The sequence below is a fragment of the Maniola jurtina genome, chromosome Z (genome assembly GCF_905333055.1).
Source record: "Maniola jurtina chromosome Z, ilManJurt1.1, whole genome shotgun sequence".
Lineage (NCBI taxonomy): Eukaryota > Metazoa > Arthropoda > Insecta > Lepidoptera > Nymphalidae > Maniola > Maniola jurtina.
In genome coordinates this window covers 12,895,497-12,919,509 of record NC_060058.1, presented here as the reverse complement: position 1 = coordinate 12,919,509, position 24,013 = coordinate 12,895,497, and the positions used below count along the sequence as shown (strand labels likewise).

The 24,013-nt window shown below is 38.1% G+C and overlaps 1 protein-coding gene across 2 annotated transcripts in view; it reads right to left on the bottom strand.

Annotated features, from left to right (window-relative positions):
* The window catches only part of LOC123880548, a 40,981-nt gene extending 18,414 nt beyond the window's left edge, over positions 1-22,567 (bottom strand). The window contains exons 1-5 of one of the 2 annotated variants that reach the window (XM_045928723.1): positions 22,293-22,567; positions 12,041-12,190; positions 10,221-11,507; positions 7,746-7,911; positions 420-618 (exon numbers count right to left, since the gene is read on the bottom strand). In XM_045928723.1, coding sequence (XP_045784679.1) covers positions 420-618; positions 7,746-7,911; positions 10,221-11,507; positions 12,041-12,190; positions 22,293-22,421 — 1,931 coding nt within the window. In that variant the 5' untranslated portion in view covers positions 22,422-22,567. The remainder of the gene's footprint in view (positions 1-419; positions 619-7,745; positions 7,912-10,220; positions 11,508-12,040; positions 12,191-22,292) is intronic. The other variant, XM_045928724.1, reaches the window with a different exon arrangement.
* Between the last annotated feature and the right edge of the window lie 1,446 nt (positions 22,568-24,013).

Here is a 24,013-nt window from a genome sequence, read left to right as displayed (position 1 = left end):
ATCTGGATGTGAATGTAGAAAAATTGCGAACCTGTGGGATTCGACTGCGGCCGAAAATGGATCGTCTACTTGAAGTCTTACACTTTGCAGATAGTGTAAACTGTAAATCAACTAAGCGCGCGCACCATAGGTCTGGATTGTCATATCAATACTCAAACTAAAGACAAGTGTAAATTAAAAATTTATAACACCCCCGACAAGTGAAGGTTACAGTAACTAGAAAAGAGCTGATAACTTTCAAACGGCTGAACCAATTTTTTTGGATTATAGCTAAGAACACTCTCGATCAAGCCACCTTTCAAACAAAAAAACTATATTACAATCGGTTCTTTAGTTTAAGAGCTACGATGCCACATACACATCGAGAGAAACCCCTCTTTTTGGGTCGGGGGTTAATAAAACAGAATTTGGTACTTTACCTGCACATATGCTGTAGACTCTGCACCCTCTTGAACCTGGAGACCGGATAGAGGAGCTGTACTCTCACAGGTCCGAGCACTGGTCGTAGGTTCAAGAAGAAAAGATATCGACCGCTACGCGAAGTCTCGACTGCATTCTCGATGAACTCCACTATGGTTTGAGCCTTGAACATCGTGCACCCGCCGAAGCAGAAGTTACCTGAAAATTCTTGGAGTTAATACTTCTTCTAACTCCCCAAGCCCCAAGGGTAACTTATATGTAAGGATGGCCCATTCAATTTTTGCCCATTTAAAGTTACCACCAGGAATACGGTAGTCTGTTCTATTTTCAATGTATCAATATTTATCATTAAATAAATGTTACTTATGGTCTTGGTATAAAGCAGTTTGAGTTCGACACAGTTTTTTTTGTATTTAATATTAAATTGTTAACAATAAACGATTAGTGAGTTACTTGAGATATAGCATTATTATATCGTCAAAGTTATCCCCATTTCTATCGATTTTATAAATCAAAGGCATACTATCATCAGCAAATAGTACGTAATCAACGATAACCCAAGATACTTTGGATGGGTGCATTGTTTATGTATAAAAATAACATGAAAGGACCTAGAATAGAGCCTTGAGGAACACCCATTAGTGAGGCCGATCCGGATGTTTTCACATCGTTCGCACATACTGTTTGAATACGATCACTGGGATAAGATGCAATTAGATTAATAGCAATGTATTTGATCTCATAGTGGCTCAATTCACGAATAGAATCCCGTTCTCAACGCAATCGAATGCTTGGATAAATCACAGAAATACCAATAGCGTTCTGTGAATTCTCCCACGCATTAAATATATGCTTTAACAACATTGCGGCCGCATCAGTTGTTGATCGGCCTTTAGTGAAACCATACTGATCCGAATGAAGTAGTTTATATAGTTGCAGGATTTTTTTCTTTTGAAATATAAAGAGTAGATTGCCACTTATACAAGTGTAAATTAAAAATTTTCAACACCCCCGACAAATCATTTTCAAATAAATAATTATGTATATCTAGGCAACATCCATCTTGACAACTTGACATTTGTCAATTGACACTTGAATATTATGAACCTAAGGGTTATCTAACCTTCTTTTCTACAAGAAAACTAGAAAATAGCTGATAACTTTTAAACGGCTGAACCAATTTTTTTGGATTATAGCTAAGAACACTCTCGATCAAGCCACCTTTCAAACAAAAAAAAGTAAATTAAAATCGGTTCATTCGTTTAGGCGCTATGATGCCACAGACAGATACACAGATACACAGACACACAGATACACAGATACACACGTCAAACTTATAACACCCCTCTTTTTGGGTCGGGGGTTAAAAACGGCTAGCGGTTTGCCCGGGGCGCGCCTTAATGTTAGCTTTCTCGTTCCCTCTATAAGTTCTAAATAAAAGATTTACTGAACAATAACTTGAAAAGTTACTTGCATTATTATCATTTTTTATGGTTACGCAAAAGAGAATAAATTTATCCTCCTCATATTTTGCTTCAATTTATTTTCGAGGTGTGCCTTTTTAACCCCCGACCCAAAAAGAGGGGTGTTATAAGTTTGACGTGTGTATCTGTGTATCTGTCTGTGGCATCGTAGCGCCTAAACGAATGAACCGATTTTAATTTAGTTTTTTTTGTTTGAAAAGTGGCTTGATCGAGAGTGTTCTTAGCTATCATCCAAGAAAATTGGTTCAGCCGTTTGAAAGTTATCAGCTTTTTTCTAGTTACTGAAATCTTCACTTGTCGGGGGTGTAATAAATTTTTAATTTACACTTGTTAAATGCCTTGCGTCAGGGGACCGTGCGTGCAATTACGATTAGATGGGATATTAAAATGTATATACCTTATATACAAGTATCATTCACATAGTATATCCATATAAAGATGGATATACTGTCTTCAAAAATATTTTATTTTATCTTATACTATCTGTTCCGCGCTCCGTCTTTGTTCGGTTGGAGTTTTTGAAAATTTCCAAAAATCTTGAAACACATTTTTATTAATTTCAAATTGAAAATTCAAGTACCAATTTTTACCGATATAACTTGTAAATTTAAAACTACAATAAAGAGTTGATTTCAAGTTGTCTGTTAAGAAAAACTGATATTTACAACATTGTACTATTAAAGTCTGAGCTGTAATTAGTATAACAAAAGCAAAAGCATGCATAGAAAGACGAAAGGAAAGAAAAAACACGACACAATAAATATGGACTTGGATACATCGAGTTACGATAGAAGTATCAAAGCCTATTGAACAGAGAATGAAAAACATTGTGTCGATACAAGAATAAACCAATGATTCTAAATTTTAGATTATTTTTGCTATAGGTATAGCCAGTGGCGTGCACAAGTTTGAAGCCAGGGTAAGCATTACTTAGGTAGGTACCTATTTATTGACTAATCAATAAACAATGAACGTTGAGTTAGTTTTCCTAAGGTAAGCAGTGCGTTTATGCCTCTATGGCTGGCACGCCACTGGTTATAGCACATAACTGAGTAGGCTCCTGCGACAATGGAGCGGTGCGGGAGGGAAACAGTTGTCATAAGTTGACGAATCACTGAGCTCTGCGTTACGTCATCACAGACCTCCCGCACCACCCCACCACCGCAGGAACCTACTCAGTTATACGTTATGCCTGTAGTTTAGGAAGGTGGTGGGACTCATAACAGGGCATAGCCGACTAAACAAACACCTTTTCGTTATAGGTGTTACCGACAGTCCTCTGTGCAGGGCCTGCATGGAGGTCGATGAAACACCGACGCACGTGCTCCTGGAGTGTGCAAGCGTGGCAGAACATCGAGAACGCCATCTGGGATCCCCAACCTCACTTCATGAAGCCCTCGGCAACCTGGGCGGTCTACTTGGCTTCTGGAGCGAGCTTGGATGGCTGGAGTGAAGACTTCGGCGGGGAGGGGCAACGCACGCACAACAGACGGAAACGTTTAAGTGCGGAAACCAGCCCAGAGAGAAGAAAGAAAGAAGAATGCCTGTAGTTTGCTTATATATACAAATATAACTGAAGGTTGTGAAAATTTCCTCTGACTATAGGAGGTATAGTTGAAAAGGGACCGTCTCGTGCAAACCTTTATAGATTCTTGAGTATTGATTTGACAAGCAGTTACTATTTTTATCCCTTCCAAGTTTGCCTTTTTACGATGCAATTGTGCATAAAAAAATGAACGTGCAAGGAAACGTCATCACCCTAAGCTGGCATTGGGTGAACATTTCCGTAAAACGACAAAACTACAGCTACTTGAAAGACGAACGTAGACTGGCAGCCCATCACGACAGTACGTCTTCCGTTTATTCTAAGTTTTCGGTGTGAAATCAGATATATCAGATATAAATAAAGGACTAGGCATAGTTCTATATGTCAACTGTCATGACAAAAAAGTGCGTGGAGTCCTTTCTCGAAATTAACACACTCTACAGTTTAGCTTGTTTTTCTCATAAGTTGGGTGTAAGGTGAGCTACACGACGTTAGCTTAGCTTTAGTTCTGCTTACGGTGTGGCCTGCGTTTAACACTGTCTGACTAAGGCACCATCTCTACGAGCGAGAGTATCGCGGCTACAGACTCGCCGTGCCACCAAATCCAATACAAACTCTATGTCTCCATAGAGCGATACTATCGTGGCGATACGACTGACAAAGTCGTCAAGTTTTGCGGCGATACCGCCACGTTATGTTACAGTTGAGAGGCCCAAAGAAGCGATGCGGTCACGCACGCGACTATCCGTTACGGTCTCGTGTCGTATCGTTGCGAGTCGCGACGACGCGCTGGCGGAACTGTCGTTGTACCGTGGGGATTATCCGACGATAGTAGGACGGACTCGTCGCGATACTCTCGCCTGTGGAGATGCCGCCTACAGGCTAGAATGCGCAGGATGTACCAAGAATGCCATACGTTCGGCCAATTGCACCAATAGTGGTTATTTATTTATGACAATTCGATCATCACAACTTCCGCCTCCCTATACATATACACTATAATAATAATGATATCAATTTAATCTTTGATAATAACAAAGAAGATGCAACCGAACGGCATTAAATATAATATCGCAATACAGTCCAATATAACTGAATCGACTACGGAAAAAGACTTGAGGTTGCAATTATTTTAATGATGTTTTTATTTAAAGCAAGCGTGTAAGCTGGCTTACAGATATCAAATTTTATATTTTATTTACTCAATGAGATTTTTCAACGTTTTCTTTTTAATGCGACGAAAGCACGTAAAAATTTGTGCCGTAATGTGCCAAATAAGTAACTTGTCAAGTATGACATTATGTTAGGAGCTATACGACATGGCAATCGGGGTGGGGACGCCCCAGACACCCGCACAGCCCTCGCGCTAACCCGGTGCGGGTGCTGTGCGGGTGTGCGGGGCATCCTTCCGCCTCATACCCGGGTTGCCATGTCGACCTGTCGCGAACTATAAATATTTCTTCCTTCGTTTCTTGTCTTTCTAGTTTTTTGTCTAGTCTCCTCATCTTCTTTTTGGCATTCGCTCCTCCTTATGGTCTAACGCAGACCCATTGGGTAGAGTGGAGGCGCATTCTTTTGATAACTCAAACTTAGCTATAGTGCATAAATGAGAAAGGACTCGCCATATTTGCTCAATAAATTTGTTATATATATAAACTGTTATAAATATAAACTAATTACGCCTACTTGCGTGAGTAAAACTTACAGGTGTAATCGCGGCCTTAGTAAATAACGCTGAGGTAGCGTTTTTCTCAAAAAAAATATTGTACATTCGGTTTCATAATACTCCAGTTGTGCGTTGCTAAGATACTGTCAAATGATTTTCATTCATCGAGTAAATGTTTCCACTAAATACTAAAGCTCTTCTAGCGTAACACACGCCAGTAATTGCATCGCAAAATCTAATCCGCTTACGAAGCCAAGGTGCCCCAAACCCTTGATCAAATTGTATAGACGGGAACTGAATAGGACGAGGAAGCGGTTAAACAGAAACTGTGCTCTGAAACTACTGGGAGGTGAATATAAAAGTCAAGCAAACGAGATTGGCTAGATTGAGTACTGATCAAACATTAACTATTAAGTAACTGAAAATGTACTTATTTAAAACTATTAAGTACCACGGAAGACTGGTCTTGTATTTTTAATATATAAAACAGAGTTTTACATTAGGTCTATGATAAAACGCAAAAAATGTTTCTGTCTATATCCGTTATAGACTTTGAAACCATCCAACCGATGTGCCCCAAACCGGTTTCATTAGAAAGGCAATAATGCGAAGTTTAATTCTTTTAGCGTAGTAAGTAGCACACGCCACTGTGTTTCCGCTACTATAATATATTTTTAGAATAAGTATAGATTTATTTTTTAGAATTTACAGAATGAAACCATTTAGTACCATAACAACTCGTAACATTACGAAATGTCTGAAGAAGCTTATAAAAAATTAAAGCTTTTTATTAATTTCACTTGTTCGTAATTCGCATGTTCGATTTGTCCAAATTGGTAACTGTTAGTAAACTGTTGGTAAATTGGCACACAAGTTTAGTTTGGATGACAATAGATGATTATGGACTATTGAGCGTCCCTAATGACGGGAGATAAAAAGTGGAAAGTGGAACTCTTTGAAGGCATATGACGAATTTGAGTTCATTTGCTTTGTTTTCATGAGAACTTTTCAAAAAATACAATGACAAGAGCCTGATAAAGGAAATGGCAGGTGGGCACTGGAATTTCCTAATGGCATATCACAGGACAGTCGTTCTGGTCATATGTAATTTTGTTTGCATGAATAAGTATCAATCATTTTTGTACATTAATAAAAAAAGGTAATTCTTTTAATTTTAACTGGCACTGAACACTCATTGAAAGGTACAACAATACTGTAATATTTTTACGCGAACTTTGAACCATTGCAGATTTACGCAGATCATTTGAATGTGAAATACAATATTCGATGTGCAACAAAACAACAAAAGTTATAGTTAGGATACTAATTGAGTTCAAAACATACAAGTGTAAATTAAAAATTTATAACACCCCCGACAAGTGAAGGTTACAAGTAACTAGAAAAGAGCTGATATCTTTCAAACGGTTGAACTGATTTTCTTGGACTATAGCTAAGAACACTCGATCAAGCCACCTTTCAAACAAAAAACTAAATTAAAATCGGTTCATTAGTTTAGGAGCTACGATGCCACAGATAGATACACAAATACACAGATACACGCGTCAAAACTTATAACACCCCTCTTTTTGGGCCGGGGATTAAAAATACATCACATCATCAACCTATCGCCAGTTCATTACAACAGACTTCATACACCTCTGAGAACGTCACCCAGGTTTCCCCACAATGTTTTCATTCACCGTTAAAACAAGTGATATTTGATTGCTCAAATAAATAGATAGGAATATTAATTAACTATTCCAGTATCGACGATACGAAGATTTATATGGATGCAGTGCAAAGTACGGATAATCTCGTTGTTGGAGCCGAATTCAACGTAAAATAATATTGTATTGTTTATTACAATTATGATGAATAGTAATTTAATTAAAATGTACTTAATACTTAATAATTTATGTTTAGTACAGGCTTAAAATTATATTAATTCGTGAATTCATCGTTAACGGTTTACATCATTTGTATTTTTAACTGTCTTCCAAAAGGAGGCGGTTTTTAATTTGGGACGTTTTTATGTACTGCGCGTACATAAAAAAAGTACGCGATTTTGAAAAAAATATTATATTTGGAGGAGATATCGAATAATTATTTGTTTTAAGAAAATTTGTATGCAAACATGTTTTTATTTTCAAGAGGAATTTAGACCCAAAATTATAAATTGAAACGTGATAGTTAACGTATCTTAGGTTTCTTTTCCGCACTTACAAGTAGCCATTTGTTGTACGTACTGTTAAAGCATCGCGAAGCTCTGCACCCTTACGTAGTGGAAATTCCATGTACTCTTAAGAAACGATTCACTTCCGCGTTTCTAATACGCACTGCTAAAATATTATGGAATGCCCTTCCGGCGTTCGTTTTCGGTTCGGTTTTTTGGACTATGTGCCCTGCCCGTTGCCATTTCAGCTTTGTCTTGTTTTCCTACGGATCTCCTCATTTCTGATTTGATCACGTAGAGAAATTCCAAGCATAGCTGTCTCTATCACCCGCCGCTCTTGAGTTTTCTTGTGAGGTCCGTTAGCAACTATGTCTCGGATCCATAATATATCTAAGTTTTTGCTAGAGTTCTGGTTAAACTCTGTATACTTTAAAAAGGCTAATTAATTTCACTTACCCTGATCATGTTCTATGCGGACATGCCTCAGTCCATTGAGCTTGAAGGTGAGCGTAAAGATGTAGTGGTCGTCGCTACTGTCTCGTACAATGAAGGACCCGTCTGGCTCATTGGAGAGTAGCTTCTCGGCTGACTCCACGGATATCGGGCCCCAATACCAGCCGTACTGTAAAGAAACTTTGTATTAATTCATTAGGAAATACTGACAAAAGGGAAGGTTATATTTTAGAAAACCGCGACGCATATCCGCATCGTAAAGATCTGCAAAAAACTTGCAATGAGATTCGCAACAAGACAAGTTTTATTTATACAAGTATTTTACTATACATGTACACACACACTACACGTATGAACGCCCGCACAAACTCCTCAAGGGGTAGTGAATCTCAAATCTCCTATTGTACGAGTATGTTAATAGAACATTTACGCAAACGCCGACAACAATTTTACTGTACAGCATTTTAATGCAATTGGATGAACAGTACGTACAATCCATACCTACTAATATTATAAATGCGAAAGTGTGTCTGTCTGACCGCTAGCTTTTCATGGCGCAACAGTTTGACCGATTTTGATGAAACTTGGTCCCTTCCCTCATTCTCATAACCCAAGGGGACAGAAATAGAATATACCTTAATTACTACCTAAGTATTTTAGGTCCGACCCGGAAGAAGAAACCCAGGACCTCGTGACCTAGGCATGCTAACTACTACAGCTAGTGAACAAACAAACAAACATAATTTTTATATACCTATTAAGAAGATTTATAACTAACTAACTGAATAAGCTAATGATATAGGTTTTTAAAAATCCCGTCGGAACTCTTTGATAAAAAGTAGCCTATGTGTTGATCTAGGATATAATCTATCTCCATTCTAAACAGCCAAAAAGTAGTTTTAGTAGTTTTGCGTGAAAGAGTAACAAACGTACACACATACACACAAACTTTCGCCTGCATAATATAAGTGTGATGGAACTGACGTCAATGCTTATTTTCCGACCCATTAAATAGTTGCCAATTATTCTCATACTGCAAAAGCTTGGAAACGCTTAACTTTTGTTTTAATTTCTAATTCATTAGCTCGTTGGTTTGGAAAGCGGAGGGTCTATAGGAAGAAATCCGTCCTTGCTTCTTATGAACTGCAATCCACTTTGCATTCCATAGAACTGTTTGCGCGGCGTGCTTTTATTTTTTTTATCTGAATTTAGATTAGAACCCTTCTTTGACTACTGAATACAATTGCACAGTTTAAGCGGATTGATATTTGTGAGATCGTAGGAATAACAAAACGCATTGTAAATGGTTCGTCTGCACTCTGCAAGCTTTGTTAATGATAGCCTCCGATCTGACCACGAGTATACTCGTACCGAAAGACTCCCTCCGATATTTCATTGTTTGTTAAATTATTGTTGTTCTATTTCTCGCGAATCGCGGTTTCTTTGTGTACCGTACCTATCATTAAAATTATTATGTATATATATATACACATTCATTTATGAATGTGCCGGGACGTCTGTGGGCGGATGACAGAACTGCGAATGTAAACGAAAAAATATAATCCCAAGTATCACATTTATAACAATAAATAACAAATAACTCTACTTACAAGCTCTGATTCTACAAACCCTACATCTTGGTTAAAAAAGTACGGCTAGTATTTTACGTATCAATAAATCTGTAACCATAAAAGCTAGATATTTGATACTTGGTATATTTGGTAAAGCTGAGGACACTTTATACTGAAAATTTCAGCTTTCTAGCGTCATCCAGACCGAAGTTATGACTGTTCGAAAATACGGCGAAACGCTTCGAGAAAAACGTACGTAGCGCCCCGGCCGCCGCGTTTGGCTCGTCTTGGCGGGGGCACTGCCGTGCCTCCTGATATGACCGGTTGCCTTTACTTCCGGGAGGAAATTAAATGGCTAAAAAGCGGTCGAAAGCAAACCAGACTGTCTGCTTCCCTTAATATTGTAACCATGACGTAGAGCCATGATATGGGGTTTAAATACAGTAAAAGTAAGTATTCTATGGTTTATATTGAATCCAATAATAAAAGAAAATTCCAATTGGAGAAACAAATACCTTTAGTGCCCCGTATCTCGAGATAAAGAAAGGATATTTATAGACTGGCTGCAATTACATCTGCTGGCAAGTGATGATGCAGCCTAAGATGGAGCATCCTTGCCTAGGAGATGCCTATTCACTCTTGACTTGAAGTACCTATATTAAAGGTGGAGGGGAAAACTGAGGCTGGAAGGGCGTTTCATTTCCTAGCGGTTTGAATTAGAAACGAGGAGACAAATCGCATCGTACGTGTCCGTGGTTTTCGCGTATGGGTGCAGACCTTGACGATACCTTAATATTGATTTATTTAATCAAAGACTTAATTAAAAAGAAAATTTTACAACAATTGTTGTAGACCAAAGCACTAGATAAAAACAGAGACTGGTGTTTGTAATTTAAAATGTACTTACGTCTTTGACCTTCTGGATTGAAGTGGCGAAATCCATGACAGTGTCATCTTCGTTGGCAGAGCGGCGAGAGTTGGATGGATGCGGCGACTGCGGCAGCGGCGGCAGAGCCCTGCGCACCGCCGCCGGCGGCGACTCGCGACCGATCCGCTCGACACTATCACTGTCACTTGATCTTCGCCACCGAAACAAGTTGCAGAAGCTTTGCTTCAAGTTCATAGACAGTATCCGCACAGGGGACATTTTCACCTTCGAACTCTGATTCCCTTTCTTCAACTTATCTTTATTCTCCTCTAAAATACTGTTGTCTTTCGGGATATTCTCTTTGTGCTTCTTATTTTTCGCGTTCATACTCACGGTGTTCTTATTCGCCTTCTTGTGGTTATTGTTCGTCTCCACCGTTCTGGGTAAGTCGTTGCTCTCTTTCAGGAAAACTGCCGTACCCGTGTCTTTGTTGGCGTGTCGCACGTGAATGCCTACGTTGGTTATTATTGTATTGCTCTTCTTATTAATTGTATTTCGACACTCGGAATCGCTCGAACTCGAGTAGAGGGTATGCAAATACTTTCGCATTTCACGAAGTGTCAAATGCAGCGAGTCAGTGTCGGAGTCAGTGACATTTTTTTTGCAAGACGAACTGGGTACACTATGTCTTTTCGTTTTGGTTTCTTTATGTCTCGCTTCCTTCGACTTAAATACTCTTTCGGGTGCGGCGCTACTGCTGCCCGTACTTTGGGAACTGCTTTTGCCTCTCCTCCTATAGCTCCTCGGCTGTTTCTTGCCTTTGCCTCTTACATTGCTGTGACTAGGGCGGACCATATCAATAGGCACCGCGTAAATATCGCTATCGAAGGGCACATTGTACATGTCAGTGATGTCGGAGGTTTTGGCTGACAGCGTGTCGTGCGAAATAGCCTGCGTGATGAAGCTGGAGTCGTCGGCTTGGAACTGGGACACGAGCGAGTTGTGACTGCTGGATAGGCGAGAGGAGAGAGAATTTCGAGAAGAAGGTCTATTGGCTCTACATGGGCTGAGGTGTAAAAGTCTCGGACTCGCAAAGCGGTGATTTAAGCACTGGCGGCGTTCATAAAGTGCTTCCGGTTTTAACTTTCTTGGATATAGGGGAGAAATATGGCTAGTGGTCATTGCGACATCTAAGCTCGACGATTTAGTTTTAATTATATTATCATTGGTAAAAACAACAGATGGAGGCACGCACACAGCCAAACATTTACTTCGAGAACCAACAAAAGCGGGCACGGTGTCGATACTCGTCGGGCCTGGATCATCCTGCAACAAAACAGCACGCGTGACTTATCGACACAATTAATCGATCTACGTGTCCCATATTCGAAATTAATTTTGCCTTGTATACATCTACTGTCAAATCTAAGCACTAAACGTACTATTAACACCAATTAATTCATAGCGTACAACTAATTACTCGTATTTAGTAGAATATTAATTCTTAGGTTAGTAAAGTAATATTGTAAACACGTCTAACAACGTAAGAATTATACATAGTAAAATTAAATTAAAAAAACCGTTAGAATTTTGAAAGCCGATAAAAATAAAACGAAGATCTTTTAAATTCGCTTAAAACGCGCACTCAATAAAGTTACTAAAGGTCGATAAATAATTTCTTGACAAAAATAGCCTGAATTAAATTTGAATAAGGCGCGCAATACTTTAAATTTAAATGTCTGACGGCTAACTCACGTGTTAGTCGGAGTATGCATTTATTTTTATAATGGACACCACTCATGACAGTTTAAATACTAAAAAACTATTTTATCACGTTTAATTTATTTTTTTAAACTTACCTGAAATTCAAGAGGAGGTTCAATGGCAGTAACAACGGGTTTCATTGGACCCTTCTTCACTGTGTTGAAAAAATCCTCGCACATGCGTTCAGAGGTCTCCGCCGATTCACAGAGCGACAACGACCGCTCATCGAAGTCGCTCTCTTGTAACTGCATATCAAAAGCGACGACATAGATAATACTAGGTGCAGAGCTGGTGGCATTTTCGGTATGCATCGTACATTTCAACTAAGATGATCGAGACCCTTCGACGGCATAATTGCATTGTGATTTGTAATATTATATCAATCTTGTACTAAATTAGAGATTTTCGAGAGTTCTTACCGGATCGTGTTAAAAATATATTTCACCCCAAAGAGAATATAATGACTACATGTTCGATCCCGGGAGATCATCATCGTCAAGCCATCGCCGGCTTACTATTAAGCAAGGTTCTCCTCTCAGAATGAAAAGGCTTAAGCCATAGTCTACCGCGCTGCTCAAGTGTGGATTAGTAGACTTCACACACTTTTGAGAGCATTATGGAGAACTCTCAGGCAAGCAGGTTTCTTCACGATGTTTTCCTTCACCGTTAAAGCGAGTGATATGTCTTGTCCTGCTACCACTTGCAGGACCCTAGACACAGAGTAGTGCTAGCGTCCAGAAAACCCTGGAAGTAATGAAGAAGTGACAGAAGACTTTTTTGGCATTTCTAGAGTAGCAAGAAATAAGAAAGAAGAAGAAATAATTAGATTCGGTCTTCGGCGCACTAACACACGCGATATAAAAATGATTAAGCAAAACCCAGGGTCGTAAATGTTCACTCAGTGACGTTAGTCGAATCACATAACAAAGTGAGGCCTCCTGAAGGTAAGACAATTACCTCACAATATGAGGATTTGGAAGAGTTTGCCTGAAGAATAAGATACGAAATGCGGAATTATGCAGGAGAACAGGGTCACTGACATGGCTCGAACCATCAGGAGGATGGTTGGAGCAGAGAAGTTTTAGAGTAGAGTCAGCGAACAGATATACCTATGATAATACTCAACCCTACAAAGGAATTTTGTACCTTGCGCGGACGATATGACGCTGTTAGGAGTTTATGACGGTTTCTATTAAAATAACAACAGTAAAAAATATTTTAAAAATAAAATCAGTGTAACGCAAGTAAATCCACCTTTAATATGGGAACTTTCAAGTCAAGAGTGAATAGGCATCTTCTAGGCAAGCGCGCTCCATCTTAGACTGCATCATCACTTGCTAGCAAGTCTGATTGTAGCCAAGCGCTAATCTATAAACTAAAATAATAAAAAAACACGATATTGTAGCGTTGTACCTTACTCTCTATCATCTTAGTTGAAATACATAGTTTATCGGATGGAAACACTAAGTAAACACAGACTATTTTATGTCAATGTAAGAGTAGGTATAAAATAATAATTTTAACATCAGTGCCAAGTTTTTTGATATTTTTCTCGCGATCATGTTCTCAGAAATATCAGATCCGTCCAGATCTAGTTATTTGGAGGAAATGGTTTCTCGCGGATACTTATCGTTTCCACTCGGTAATACTATATTTTTATACTAGCGTTTTCATTAGACCGCATCGCTTTTTTAATCGAGTTTTATTTCTTTACTAGATAATGCCTGCAACTTCGTCCGCGAATTTTTTTAGATTCCTGTAAGAACTCTTAGATTTTCCAGGATTAAAAGTCAACTGTGACTTTCTCTGGGCTGCAAGCACTGTAACTTTCATCTGAATCGGTTATGATGCCGTGATATGGTAACAGACACAGATTTTTAATTCATATGCAACCATGAGAGTATGCCAAAAGTTAATTTTAATGGATTTTATAAACAAAACTACTACATATTTTCAACTTTTATCACACGAACGAAATTATTAAAATTTGTGCTCCTAACTATACGCTCCCTAATTATAAGCTCCGTATTCGTAAACAAATATATGGGTGGCATAAAACTACATACAAAAGTTCGCCAGATATTTGAAGTGGTTTGAATATTTTAGTATAGAGCCTGATACTGTCCACCATTTTCTTTTTTTTTTTTTTCAAAACAGCGGCCACGCGTAAAACCTATATTAATCAATAGCTGGCATACATACAAACCGATTTATTAAATGAGACAAAATCTTCCAAAGTGTGGCTTGCGGTCTATAAGCTATCAAAGTTGAACTGATGGCTAGACTGTTTACTAATGACGCCACCAGTACAAACGTGGCCGCTATTTGGACAAAAAAGAAAAGTTGCGGACTACGAGGCAAGCCTAAATTTTCAGAACCCTTTATGGATTTATTGAGAAGCGTTTTTAGAGTTATTTCACTGAAATTCGTATTTGATACCTGTCTACCAAGAAAAACATTTTAGATAAATTGGGTAATATAATAGCCTCATCTGGCGAAAGGCTGGCTCATTGTTTGCGCAAAGCATCAGCCTGGCTATCCAGCATGGAAGCGCAGCCACTATTCTGAGCACCATTCCACGCGAGTATGATTCCTCTTTCCTAATTCGAACCGCTAGGATATGGAATGCCCTTCCGGCGTCAGTTTTCCCTTCCACCTATAATATGGGTACCTTCAAGTCAAGAGTGAATAGGCAACTTCTAGGCAAGCGCGCTCCATCTTAGGCTGTATCATCACTTGCTAGCAGGTCTGATTGCAGCCAAGCGCTAGTCTATATAATTTAAAAAAAAAAAATTGTAATTTGTATTTGTAAAGATGGGGGAAATTAGAAGGAAGACGGGGGGAGGTTCTTTTGGGTAATATACCTAACTTAATTAAATCTTTACGATTTTGAGGTATTTTACCACTATTCCACCACGTCTACCATCTCCCCCCACTTTTACCCCACCTTCTTTCACCTTAACTAGCACTCTCTGCCCCCCCTCAATGCATCTACCCCCTTCGCCTCATTTCCCCTTCATCTACTTCATCTGTCCCTACTTCTGGATCCCCCATCTGGATTGGATTGAGAAGTTAGAGCGTGAAGTTCAATGCTAACGCTCGGTACCTTAAATTATATATCGCCATCAATAGTTCCTGAATCCCTGTAGTTTAGGAGTGCTATACCTTGCATCATCGGGGAAGAGGAGTTGGATCTTGGAGTCTAATCATGAAGAGATTGTGCTTACAATATTATTTCACTATGGATTGTTCCAGAATCTGTTGTACTTAATCTATACTAATAAATAATTTATTAGTATAGATAGTATAGTAAGTATATTTTTTTTTAATCGACAAATTAACTTTGCGACATTGTTTCATAAAAAGTTTGGATTCCAACTCCTCAATCCTGATGCTGCAGGGGACCTGACCACCAAAGCTGATGGGATTTAGAAACTGTCGGTTATAAATTGATTGATATTGAAGGTATCTATACCAAGTAAGGACTTTGTCGTTGATCTCGAGGACCCAACTCCTCAACCCTGATGCTGTAAGGAATTGCATTCCTAAATCCTGGTGATCCCTCTGGATTTTTTAAGGATCATCCGTTTAAACGTTTTTACGTGGTACAGAAATACGTTGCATCCCGGGGACGGGCTATTACGAATAGGCTACTTTCGTCCTGGGAAATCAAAAGTTCCCACGGGATTTCAGACCCTAAATCCACGCGGGCGAAGCTGCGGGCATCAGCTAGTATTATATAAAGGTGTTGCACATTTGCGGAGCGTTAATAAAAACAAATAAGGAAGTACTTATATCGTTAGCAAAAACGACACGAAAAAAAATACAAATAAAATTCGCACACAGAAAGCACACATGAATCATTCATTTTAATAAAGCTGTGAAAAAATTATGCTCTGCAAGAAAATTGTCGCAAATAAACAACGCAAATATTGAAATAAAGTTTCATAACATGCTGTGTGGTTTAAAATAAAATGCGTTGCAGAATAGATATTTCGCAGAGCAGAAAAATTTCAATATGCTGTATGGATCCGTTTTAATTTGCTTGTAGCTGTTTGTTCTTCTTAGAAAAACATAAAATGCAATTAAACTTCACTTGTAAAAGAATTGAAATATTTTACAACGAACGTCAGATAGTTAGCAGGAATGCTTGTTGGAAAAGAGAATTAAATTAAGTGTTTTCAAAGATCCAGGAAACTTTAATGAATAACTGCGAGTTTACACCAAAAAACATTGAATATGTAAATGTATAAAAGATCGTCGTATTTGACGAATCTCATAATGGTATGGAATTAGAAATATCTACCCTTATCTTTTTAACCCCCGACCCAAAAAGAGGGGTGTTATAAGTTTGACGTGTGTATCTGTGTATCTGTGTGTCTGTGTATCTGTGTATCTGTGTATCTGTCTGTGACATCGTAGCGCCTAAACGAATGAACCGATTTTAATTTTCTTTTTTTTGTTTGAAAGGTGGCTTGATCGAGAGTGTTCTTAGCTATAATCCAAAAAAATTGGTTCATCCGTTTAAAAGTTATCAGCTATTTTCTAGTTTTCTTGTAGAAAAGAAGGTTAGATAACCCTTAGGTTCATAATATTCAAGTGTCAATTGACAAATGTCAAGCTGTCAAGATGGACGTTGCCTAGATATACATAATTATTTATTTGAAAATGATTTGTCGGGGGTGTTGAAAATTTTTAATTTACACTTGTATTTAATCATGATTGAAAATATATGTTAGATAATGTATATGTCACCGTGAAATTGTAAATACCGTTAGATTATAATCTAACAGAATCAATCTCGTGAGACAGTTATCTCGTGAGATTGTAAACTGTCCAAAGATTGTGAACCTCTCTATTGTGAGATCTGTATGTCGCAACGAAATGTCCAGAGCCAAAACTTCAGCTTGCGCCTAACGTGTTTTCAGGCCAATTTAGAAGTGCCTAAATTAACGCAATTTGTTTAACTTCGTTAATTTAAGCAATTTGGTTAACGTCGTTAATTAACGCTTAAAGCATTAACGGATTTCTGCCCAGCTTAACGTGAACTAAGGCCCGAGGGCCAACTCCGGCCCGCAAGCGTAACCAAACTGGACCGCAACAGTGGGCTTAAAATGCCGTGTATCCGGACCGCAATACTGTATTTTATTTATAATGCAGTTGTTAGGCGTAGAAAACAGTAAGTAATCCACTATTTTTAACCCCCAACCCAAAAAGAGGGGTGTTATAAGTTTAACGTGTGTTACACAGACAGATACACAGATGTGTATCTGTCTGTGGCATCGTAGCTCTTAAACTAATGAACCGATTTTAATTTAGTTTTTTTTTGTTTGAAAGGTGGCTTGATCCGAGAATGTTCTTAGCTATAATCCAAGAAAATCGGTTTAGCCGTTTGAAAGTTATCAGCTCTTTTCTAGTTACTGTAACCTTCACTTGTCGGGGATGTTATGAATTTTTAATTTACACTTGTTATAACTAATTAGTCATTGAATAGTATAGGTAATAATTCTCATACATAATCGTTGTTACTATCGTATTCAAATGATAAGCATCCACAGCTGGACACAGATCTCATGTAAGGACTTCTACATGCGCCGTCTGAATCCAGCGGCTCTCTGCGATTCATTTGACGTCGTATATGTCTTCTATATGGTGGTAGACGACAATTCTGCATCTTTAGGACCGAGGTGAGAGGTCACCATTTCAGCACCACAACTCGTTTAGCTATGTCGGTTATTCTGGTTCTCCTATGGATTTCTCATTTCTGATTTGATCACATAGATGAACAAAGAAGACTCTATCTCTATCGCCTGCAGAGTGCCTCTGTACTTTCTTATGAGGCCCATAGCCCCATAATTAGCGACCATGTCTCGGATCCATATGTCAACAATGGAAACACGCACTTTTTGAAGACTTGGTCTTCAAACACTGCAGAATTTTGGACGAGAAGACATCTCGAAGCTTCCCGAACGTTACCCAGCCGAGGTGGATTCGGCCGCTAACAACCTCTTTCTCCAAACTTGACCTATACAGCTAGATTGTGTATTTTAGTTATACATACTCATCTACAATTTCTAGTGCAAAGCACTTAACAATCACTGGGTGTGGCTGGACATGAGCATTGGACATGATTTTCGTCTTACTCATGTTAATTTTTTGACGATCTGTTGAGAAACTCCGCTGAGGTCACTAACCATTGCATTAAGGTCTTCGAGAGTCTCTGAAACAACGCCTTGGCAAATCTAAAGAGAGTAATGTACTCGCCGTTAATGTCAACGCCAAGCCCGTTTCAACCCAGAAGCTTAAAAACTTTTTCCATAGAAGTGTAAAGTGGTAAAGAGCTTCGGGGAGTTACTCCTCCTTGTTACACTCCCTGCTGCAATTAGATAAGCCTCGTTGTCTGGTCCTGTATACGGACTGATGTTACGCTGACCTTTTCGTGAAAGCACTTCGGATTGGACAACTTGGATATACTGGTAGTAGCGGCTTTAATTCAGGCCAAGTTTCCACAGAATCGAAGGCCTTCTCATAGTCCACAAAAGGTAAATGATCGATTATACTCTTCAGTCTTCTGTAATAACCTGCCGCATAATCTGGATGTGATCTATAGTCTATGGTACTGAAGCCTTTTTGGAATCCGAATTTTTCAGGAGGCTGGAAGTCGTCAAACCCATGAGCGAGACGATTCATGATGACTTTCGAGAACAACTTATAAAAATGGCACAGAAGCGAGATGGGTCTACAATTCTTCAACAAGGTATTATCTCTCTTTTTGAAAAACAAGACGCTTCTGTGCTATGCCTCTAGCGTTATGCCCTCTTGAATGACGGGATTGAACAATCGCTGAAAGACCTTAAGTACTGGTTTTCCATCCGTTTTCAACAGTTCTGCTGTGATTCCATCATCACCTGGTGCCTTGTTGTTCTTGAGTTGCTTGAGAGCCATATTAATCTCGTATACGCTGACGTCCGGGACATCTTCGGTGTAGCGTCGAGTCAATTTGGCTCTGGGATCTCTAGCCAAATCTTCAACTGGCTCTTGTGTGTGGTGGTTTAAAACTAGGTGCATCGAGGTTAATTAATTAACCAACCACAAAGTTTTCTGTCCTAAATTCAATCCCATCATTCTTCAATTTACTTTGTTTAGGGTTATTGACTTGAGATTGCAGGGGCTGCATGCTCTCATCATCATCATCATTATCAATCAATAGACTCCACTGCTGGATATAGGTCTCTTGTTGTAGAGACGCCACACACGCCACGGTCTTACACCACCCGAATCCGACAGCTCCCTGCAACTCGTTTCATTTTGTCTGTCCAGTAAATGGGGTCTTTTAAGCTCAAAATAAGATTTTTGATCTTTATATATCTTATTCATTATCACAACTACTTAAATAAAGATATTATTTCTTTAGAAAGTGCAGTTGAAATTGGTATTCATGCTTCAAGTTCACTATTTCAAATTGAAATATCTCAGCCCCTTTATACCAACTTTAATAGCATCAGTGGCCGCCACAAAAATAAATGGCACCACTGCTCCAAACCCCCTTAACACGTGTTCATGAAAAAAAAAATTTACTTAATCACATATATAACGGAGGCCGAGGGTGTTATCAGGTTATCGTGGGCATATTTTTCACTTTTTTTATTACTTTGTAGGCGCTTCTAATGATTATTAAGATTGAAGCATGATCTAACCACTAGTAAACCTGGATAATAACTAAGCGGATATGTCAGGATGGAAACCTTTAGATTAACCGAGCTTTCGTGGGCGTACTAACGATATTCTTGGACTATCAAGTGATATTGAACTACCCTCGACTACAACCATGATAACTCTCACTTACTGCATGTCACAACTACCAGCTTAACTAGGTAAACCTAACCTAACCTACCTAAACCGGCTCCTCCACCCCTACACCGGTCCCAAACCGACCATCTAACCTAACCACCACAATAACAACTCGTCTAACCAACAGTACCACTTTAGGTAACCACTACTCTAAAACCTACGGTTACAGTGCGACACTCACACACCGTATCTACTGAGAAGTGTCCTCGGCAACAACCGGACGAATAATGCCCCGCTACGCACAGCGTGTCTGATTTTATAGTCCAACGACGACAGTGGGGAGATGACGTAATGCTCAGTGAGCAAAGTGTTGACAGGTAAAAGTCGGTACCGCCGACATATAGATGTCATCCGTCATCAACTTGCAGTGTTCTACTTAAAAGTGTTAGGTACCTATACTATGTCGAATGGTATGGAGCCTTTCGTGTGCGAGTTCGACTAGTACTTGATCGGTTTTTCAGTTATTTTATTACGAAGTGCAAAAAAAAAGAGTAAATATTTTAAATATACTGAATTGAGGCATATGCAGTCAAGAAACATTACAAACAGGCACTCTAGTATTTAGTGTTCTGACTCGGGAACAAGTTTTTTTTATTTTTTACATAGATGTGCTCATCGCACCAAAACAAATAAATGCTAGTTTAGAAGCCTATTTATTGTAGTACATGAGGGACTTAAAAAATTGTGTGCATAAAGCCTAACAGACTCTGTTTAAATGGTAAAAATTCAATAAATATGCCAAATATTATGGCTTTTTTGTGGGATAAATATAAAGGCCAATGCCTTACCTTCATGTACACAATGAAATTAATAGAATAAAAACTTTGAATTTTTACACCTATGCTAGGAGAAAAAAGAGCGATCTTTACCCATCTTTATCCTTTAACATCACTTTTATTTAAGTGATTTTTTTTAGTCAAAAGTAAGGACTGACTTATATTTTTGCATAATAATAAAAATAAATAAAGGTATTGTCGATATATAATTCTGTACCACAGAAATATTTAACTAAGGGATAATTATAGGAAAAAATCACTCTTTCAGGTGATATTTTAATGACAACTATCATCACCAACAAATCTAACAACATGTATTATATAATACTAAAAATGTGAAAGTGTGTATGTCTGTCAGCTAGCTTTTCACAGCCTATCCATTTACCCTTTTTAACCCCCGATCCAAAAAGAGGGGTGTTATAAGTTTGACGTGTGTATCTGTGTATCTGTGTATCTGTGTATCTGTCTGTGGCATCGTAGCGCCTAAACGAATGAACCGATTTTAATTTACTTTTTTTTGTTTGAAAGGTGGCTTGATCGAGAGTGTTCTTAGCTATAATCCAAAAAAATTGGTTCAGCCGTTTAAAAGTTATCAGCTATTTTCTAGTTTTCTTGTAGAAAAAAGGTTAGATAACCCTTAGGTTCATAATATTCAAGTGTCAATTGACAAATGTCAAGCTGTCAAGATAGACGTTGCCTAGATATACATAATTATTTATTTTAAAATGATTTGTCGGGGGTGTTGAAAATTTTTAATTTACACTTGTTTACAAAATTTGGTACAGAGATAGCTTGTGTACCAGGACAAGCCATAGGGGACATAATTGTAGAGTTCTTACAGGATTTTAAAAAGAAAATCTATATGGACAAAATTTCAGGCATTATTATATTATCTACTTGATGAGACAGAGTGAGCTTATATATTCTGAATATGGGCATAGACTTCTTTCCATCCTGGAAAATGAGTGCTCCCACAGGATTCTTGCAGACTACAAGGAAAAAAATAAAACGACGTCTTTTATTGGAAAAAATGGGAGTTGTTAATTTTTTTAATGTTATAGGAAAACCTATTAATAAAATGTTCCATTTGCCTATGTTACCCCAAACTGACGTAGCTTTATCATAGACTGGGATTTTTTTTTTAAAGTTATTTAGTAACCTCTGGGAGCACCTAATAACACAAAACATACTGTATTTGTGTGAAACTATATAAATGACATCCTAAAAAGGACCACAAATATAACAATGTTAGCCTTTGCCATCATAAACAGATACATTATTCAACTCCTTATCAATAAGGAAGATTTAGTTAACTTTTATCTGTTTCTTAATCCCCAAATCACCCTTTGATCTAATACTCTTATCATATCTACTCTGTACTCCTAAAGATGTTGATGAGCAAAACATACAGGGATTAAAAACAATTAATTATATTGCATTACAACAAAGTTTTACTTCAAGTATAACTTTGAAAAAAAGTGCACATAACTATTTCAGCTAGAAACTAAGTAATAGAAGTATTTAATCTTTTGTGTAGTTTTTTTTTTAATATTTTTTTTAAAGTAAATATTGGTTTTACATTCTATGGTTTGGTTATACAGATAAGATGGTCTGTGTAATAAAATCGTGCCAAAAAGTTGCAAAAAATATTAACTATTCAAGAGTAAGAAAGACCACTCAAACAGTATTTTTGTTATGACGCATTATTGATAATACTTGCCTCGGATGTAATGTGATGCCAGCCACTCGCAGAATCACTAGAAAACGATCCACTCGTAATCAGCAGGCCGCTGTCTTCACTTAAAGGAGGCACTTCGGAGTGCGTAGAAAATGACGGCGGCGACTCCATCTCACCAAAATCACTTGGTACTTACAAAACCTTGGCAAGAACATAAAACTAGCTTAAATATTTCTAATTCCATATAAAAAACGAACAAAACTACGAAATCGAATTTCCTACAATATCACCCTAGCACCACTTTATGACTTTAACTACCTATATTATCTGTGCCTGTCAGTGTCTCTGTCTCCAACCAGAGTTGCCAGCTCTTTAACACTCTTTAAACCGCTAGTCGCCAGATGTAGGAAAAGGGAAAAGTCATTAAAAGTTGCTGAAATCCGAATAGGTAGAAGATCAATACAAAATAAAAGACCATACTCTAACTTTTTTTTAAAATCAAACTTTATTTCATTTACATAATGTCAAATATATATAACTATTAGAACATCAAAAAAAGAAGCAAGTTGGCCTCATTCTTGGAGGTTAACAACAAGTTATATGTAAGACCGTGATCTCCATTTCATGGGTAAAAATTTTTTCAAAGAAGACACTAGAAAAGTTGCTAAATATTTTTTGCCGTTAAAATTGTGAAAAAACAGTCGATAGCATCTTCCAAATGTCGCTAGAGCTAGCGATAAAGTCGCTAAATTAGCAACACTGTCCCCAACTCGCTCTCTCGAAAACAAATCATGGTGCTACCAAATGCAAAATACGTAACTAACTACTCCATTAAAATATGAATACAGTAGGCACGAGTAACATTGATGGCGTAAACACTCAAAGCCCGAAAACACTCATTGAGCGAAAAAATAGCTCACAACACTTTGTTATCACTGTGAAATATCTACAAATTCTGGATAAGGCTCTTATGAAAATGCTCACGACGCGCCCCGCATTGTGGCAACCGCAGAAAGGCTACCTAAATGGTGTAATTCGTATCATGATAGTTATGCTATACAACGCGTTGCGCGTTGTGGCAATGAAGAAAACATCTTTTACGGGGGAAAAGTTGAAAAATTGTCAAATAAAAACAATAAATAATCCACACTAATATTATAAATATGACAGTGTGTCTGTCTGCTACATTTTCACGGTTCAACCGCTGAACCGATTTTAATGAAATTTGGTACAGACTTAGAATACATTCCGGGTAAGGGCATAGGCTACTTTTTATCCCAGAAAAATAAATAGTTCTCGCGGGATAGAACGCTATCTTTCACGCATATTTTGTCGTTCAATAACGTCGCAACAGTGTTACATATTGAGTATTGACGGTATTTTTTGCATAGACATAGTTGAAGACCACCTAGCAAGTTATATAGGCTACTTTTTTCAAACAAAAACAAATAGTTCCCGCGGGAACAGAACGCCGCAACAGAACAATTAATTGACGTCATTTTTAACCAACTTCCAAAAAAGGAGGAGGTTAGCTCAATTCATCGGAATCTTTTTTTTTTTTTATATACCTATGTTTTTTATATATGTTATTACTCAAAGACCCCTGGACCGATTTGAATTTTTTTTTTGTTTGAAAGGGTATACTGTGCAGGTCGTCCCATATAAATTTGGTGAAGATCTGATGAATATCTTCGGAGATGGAAAACAGAACTTCTTAATGGGTAAGAGCAAATTGCTCGCGATCAGTGTAATAGCTTAGTAAA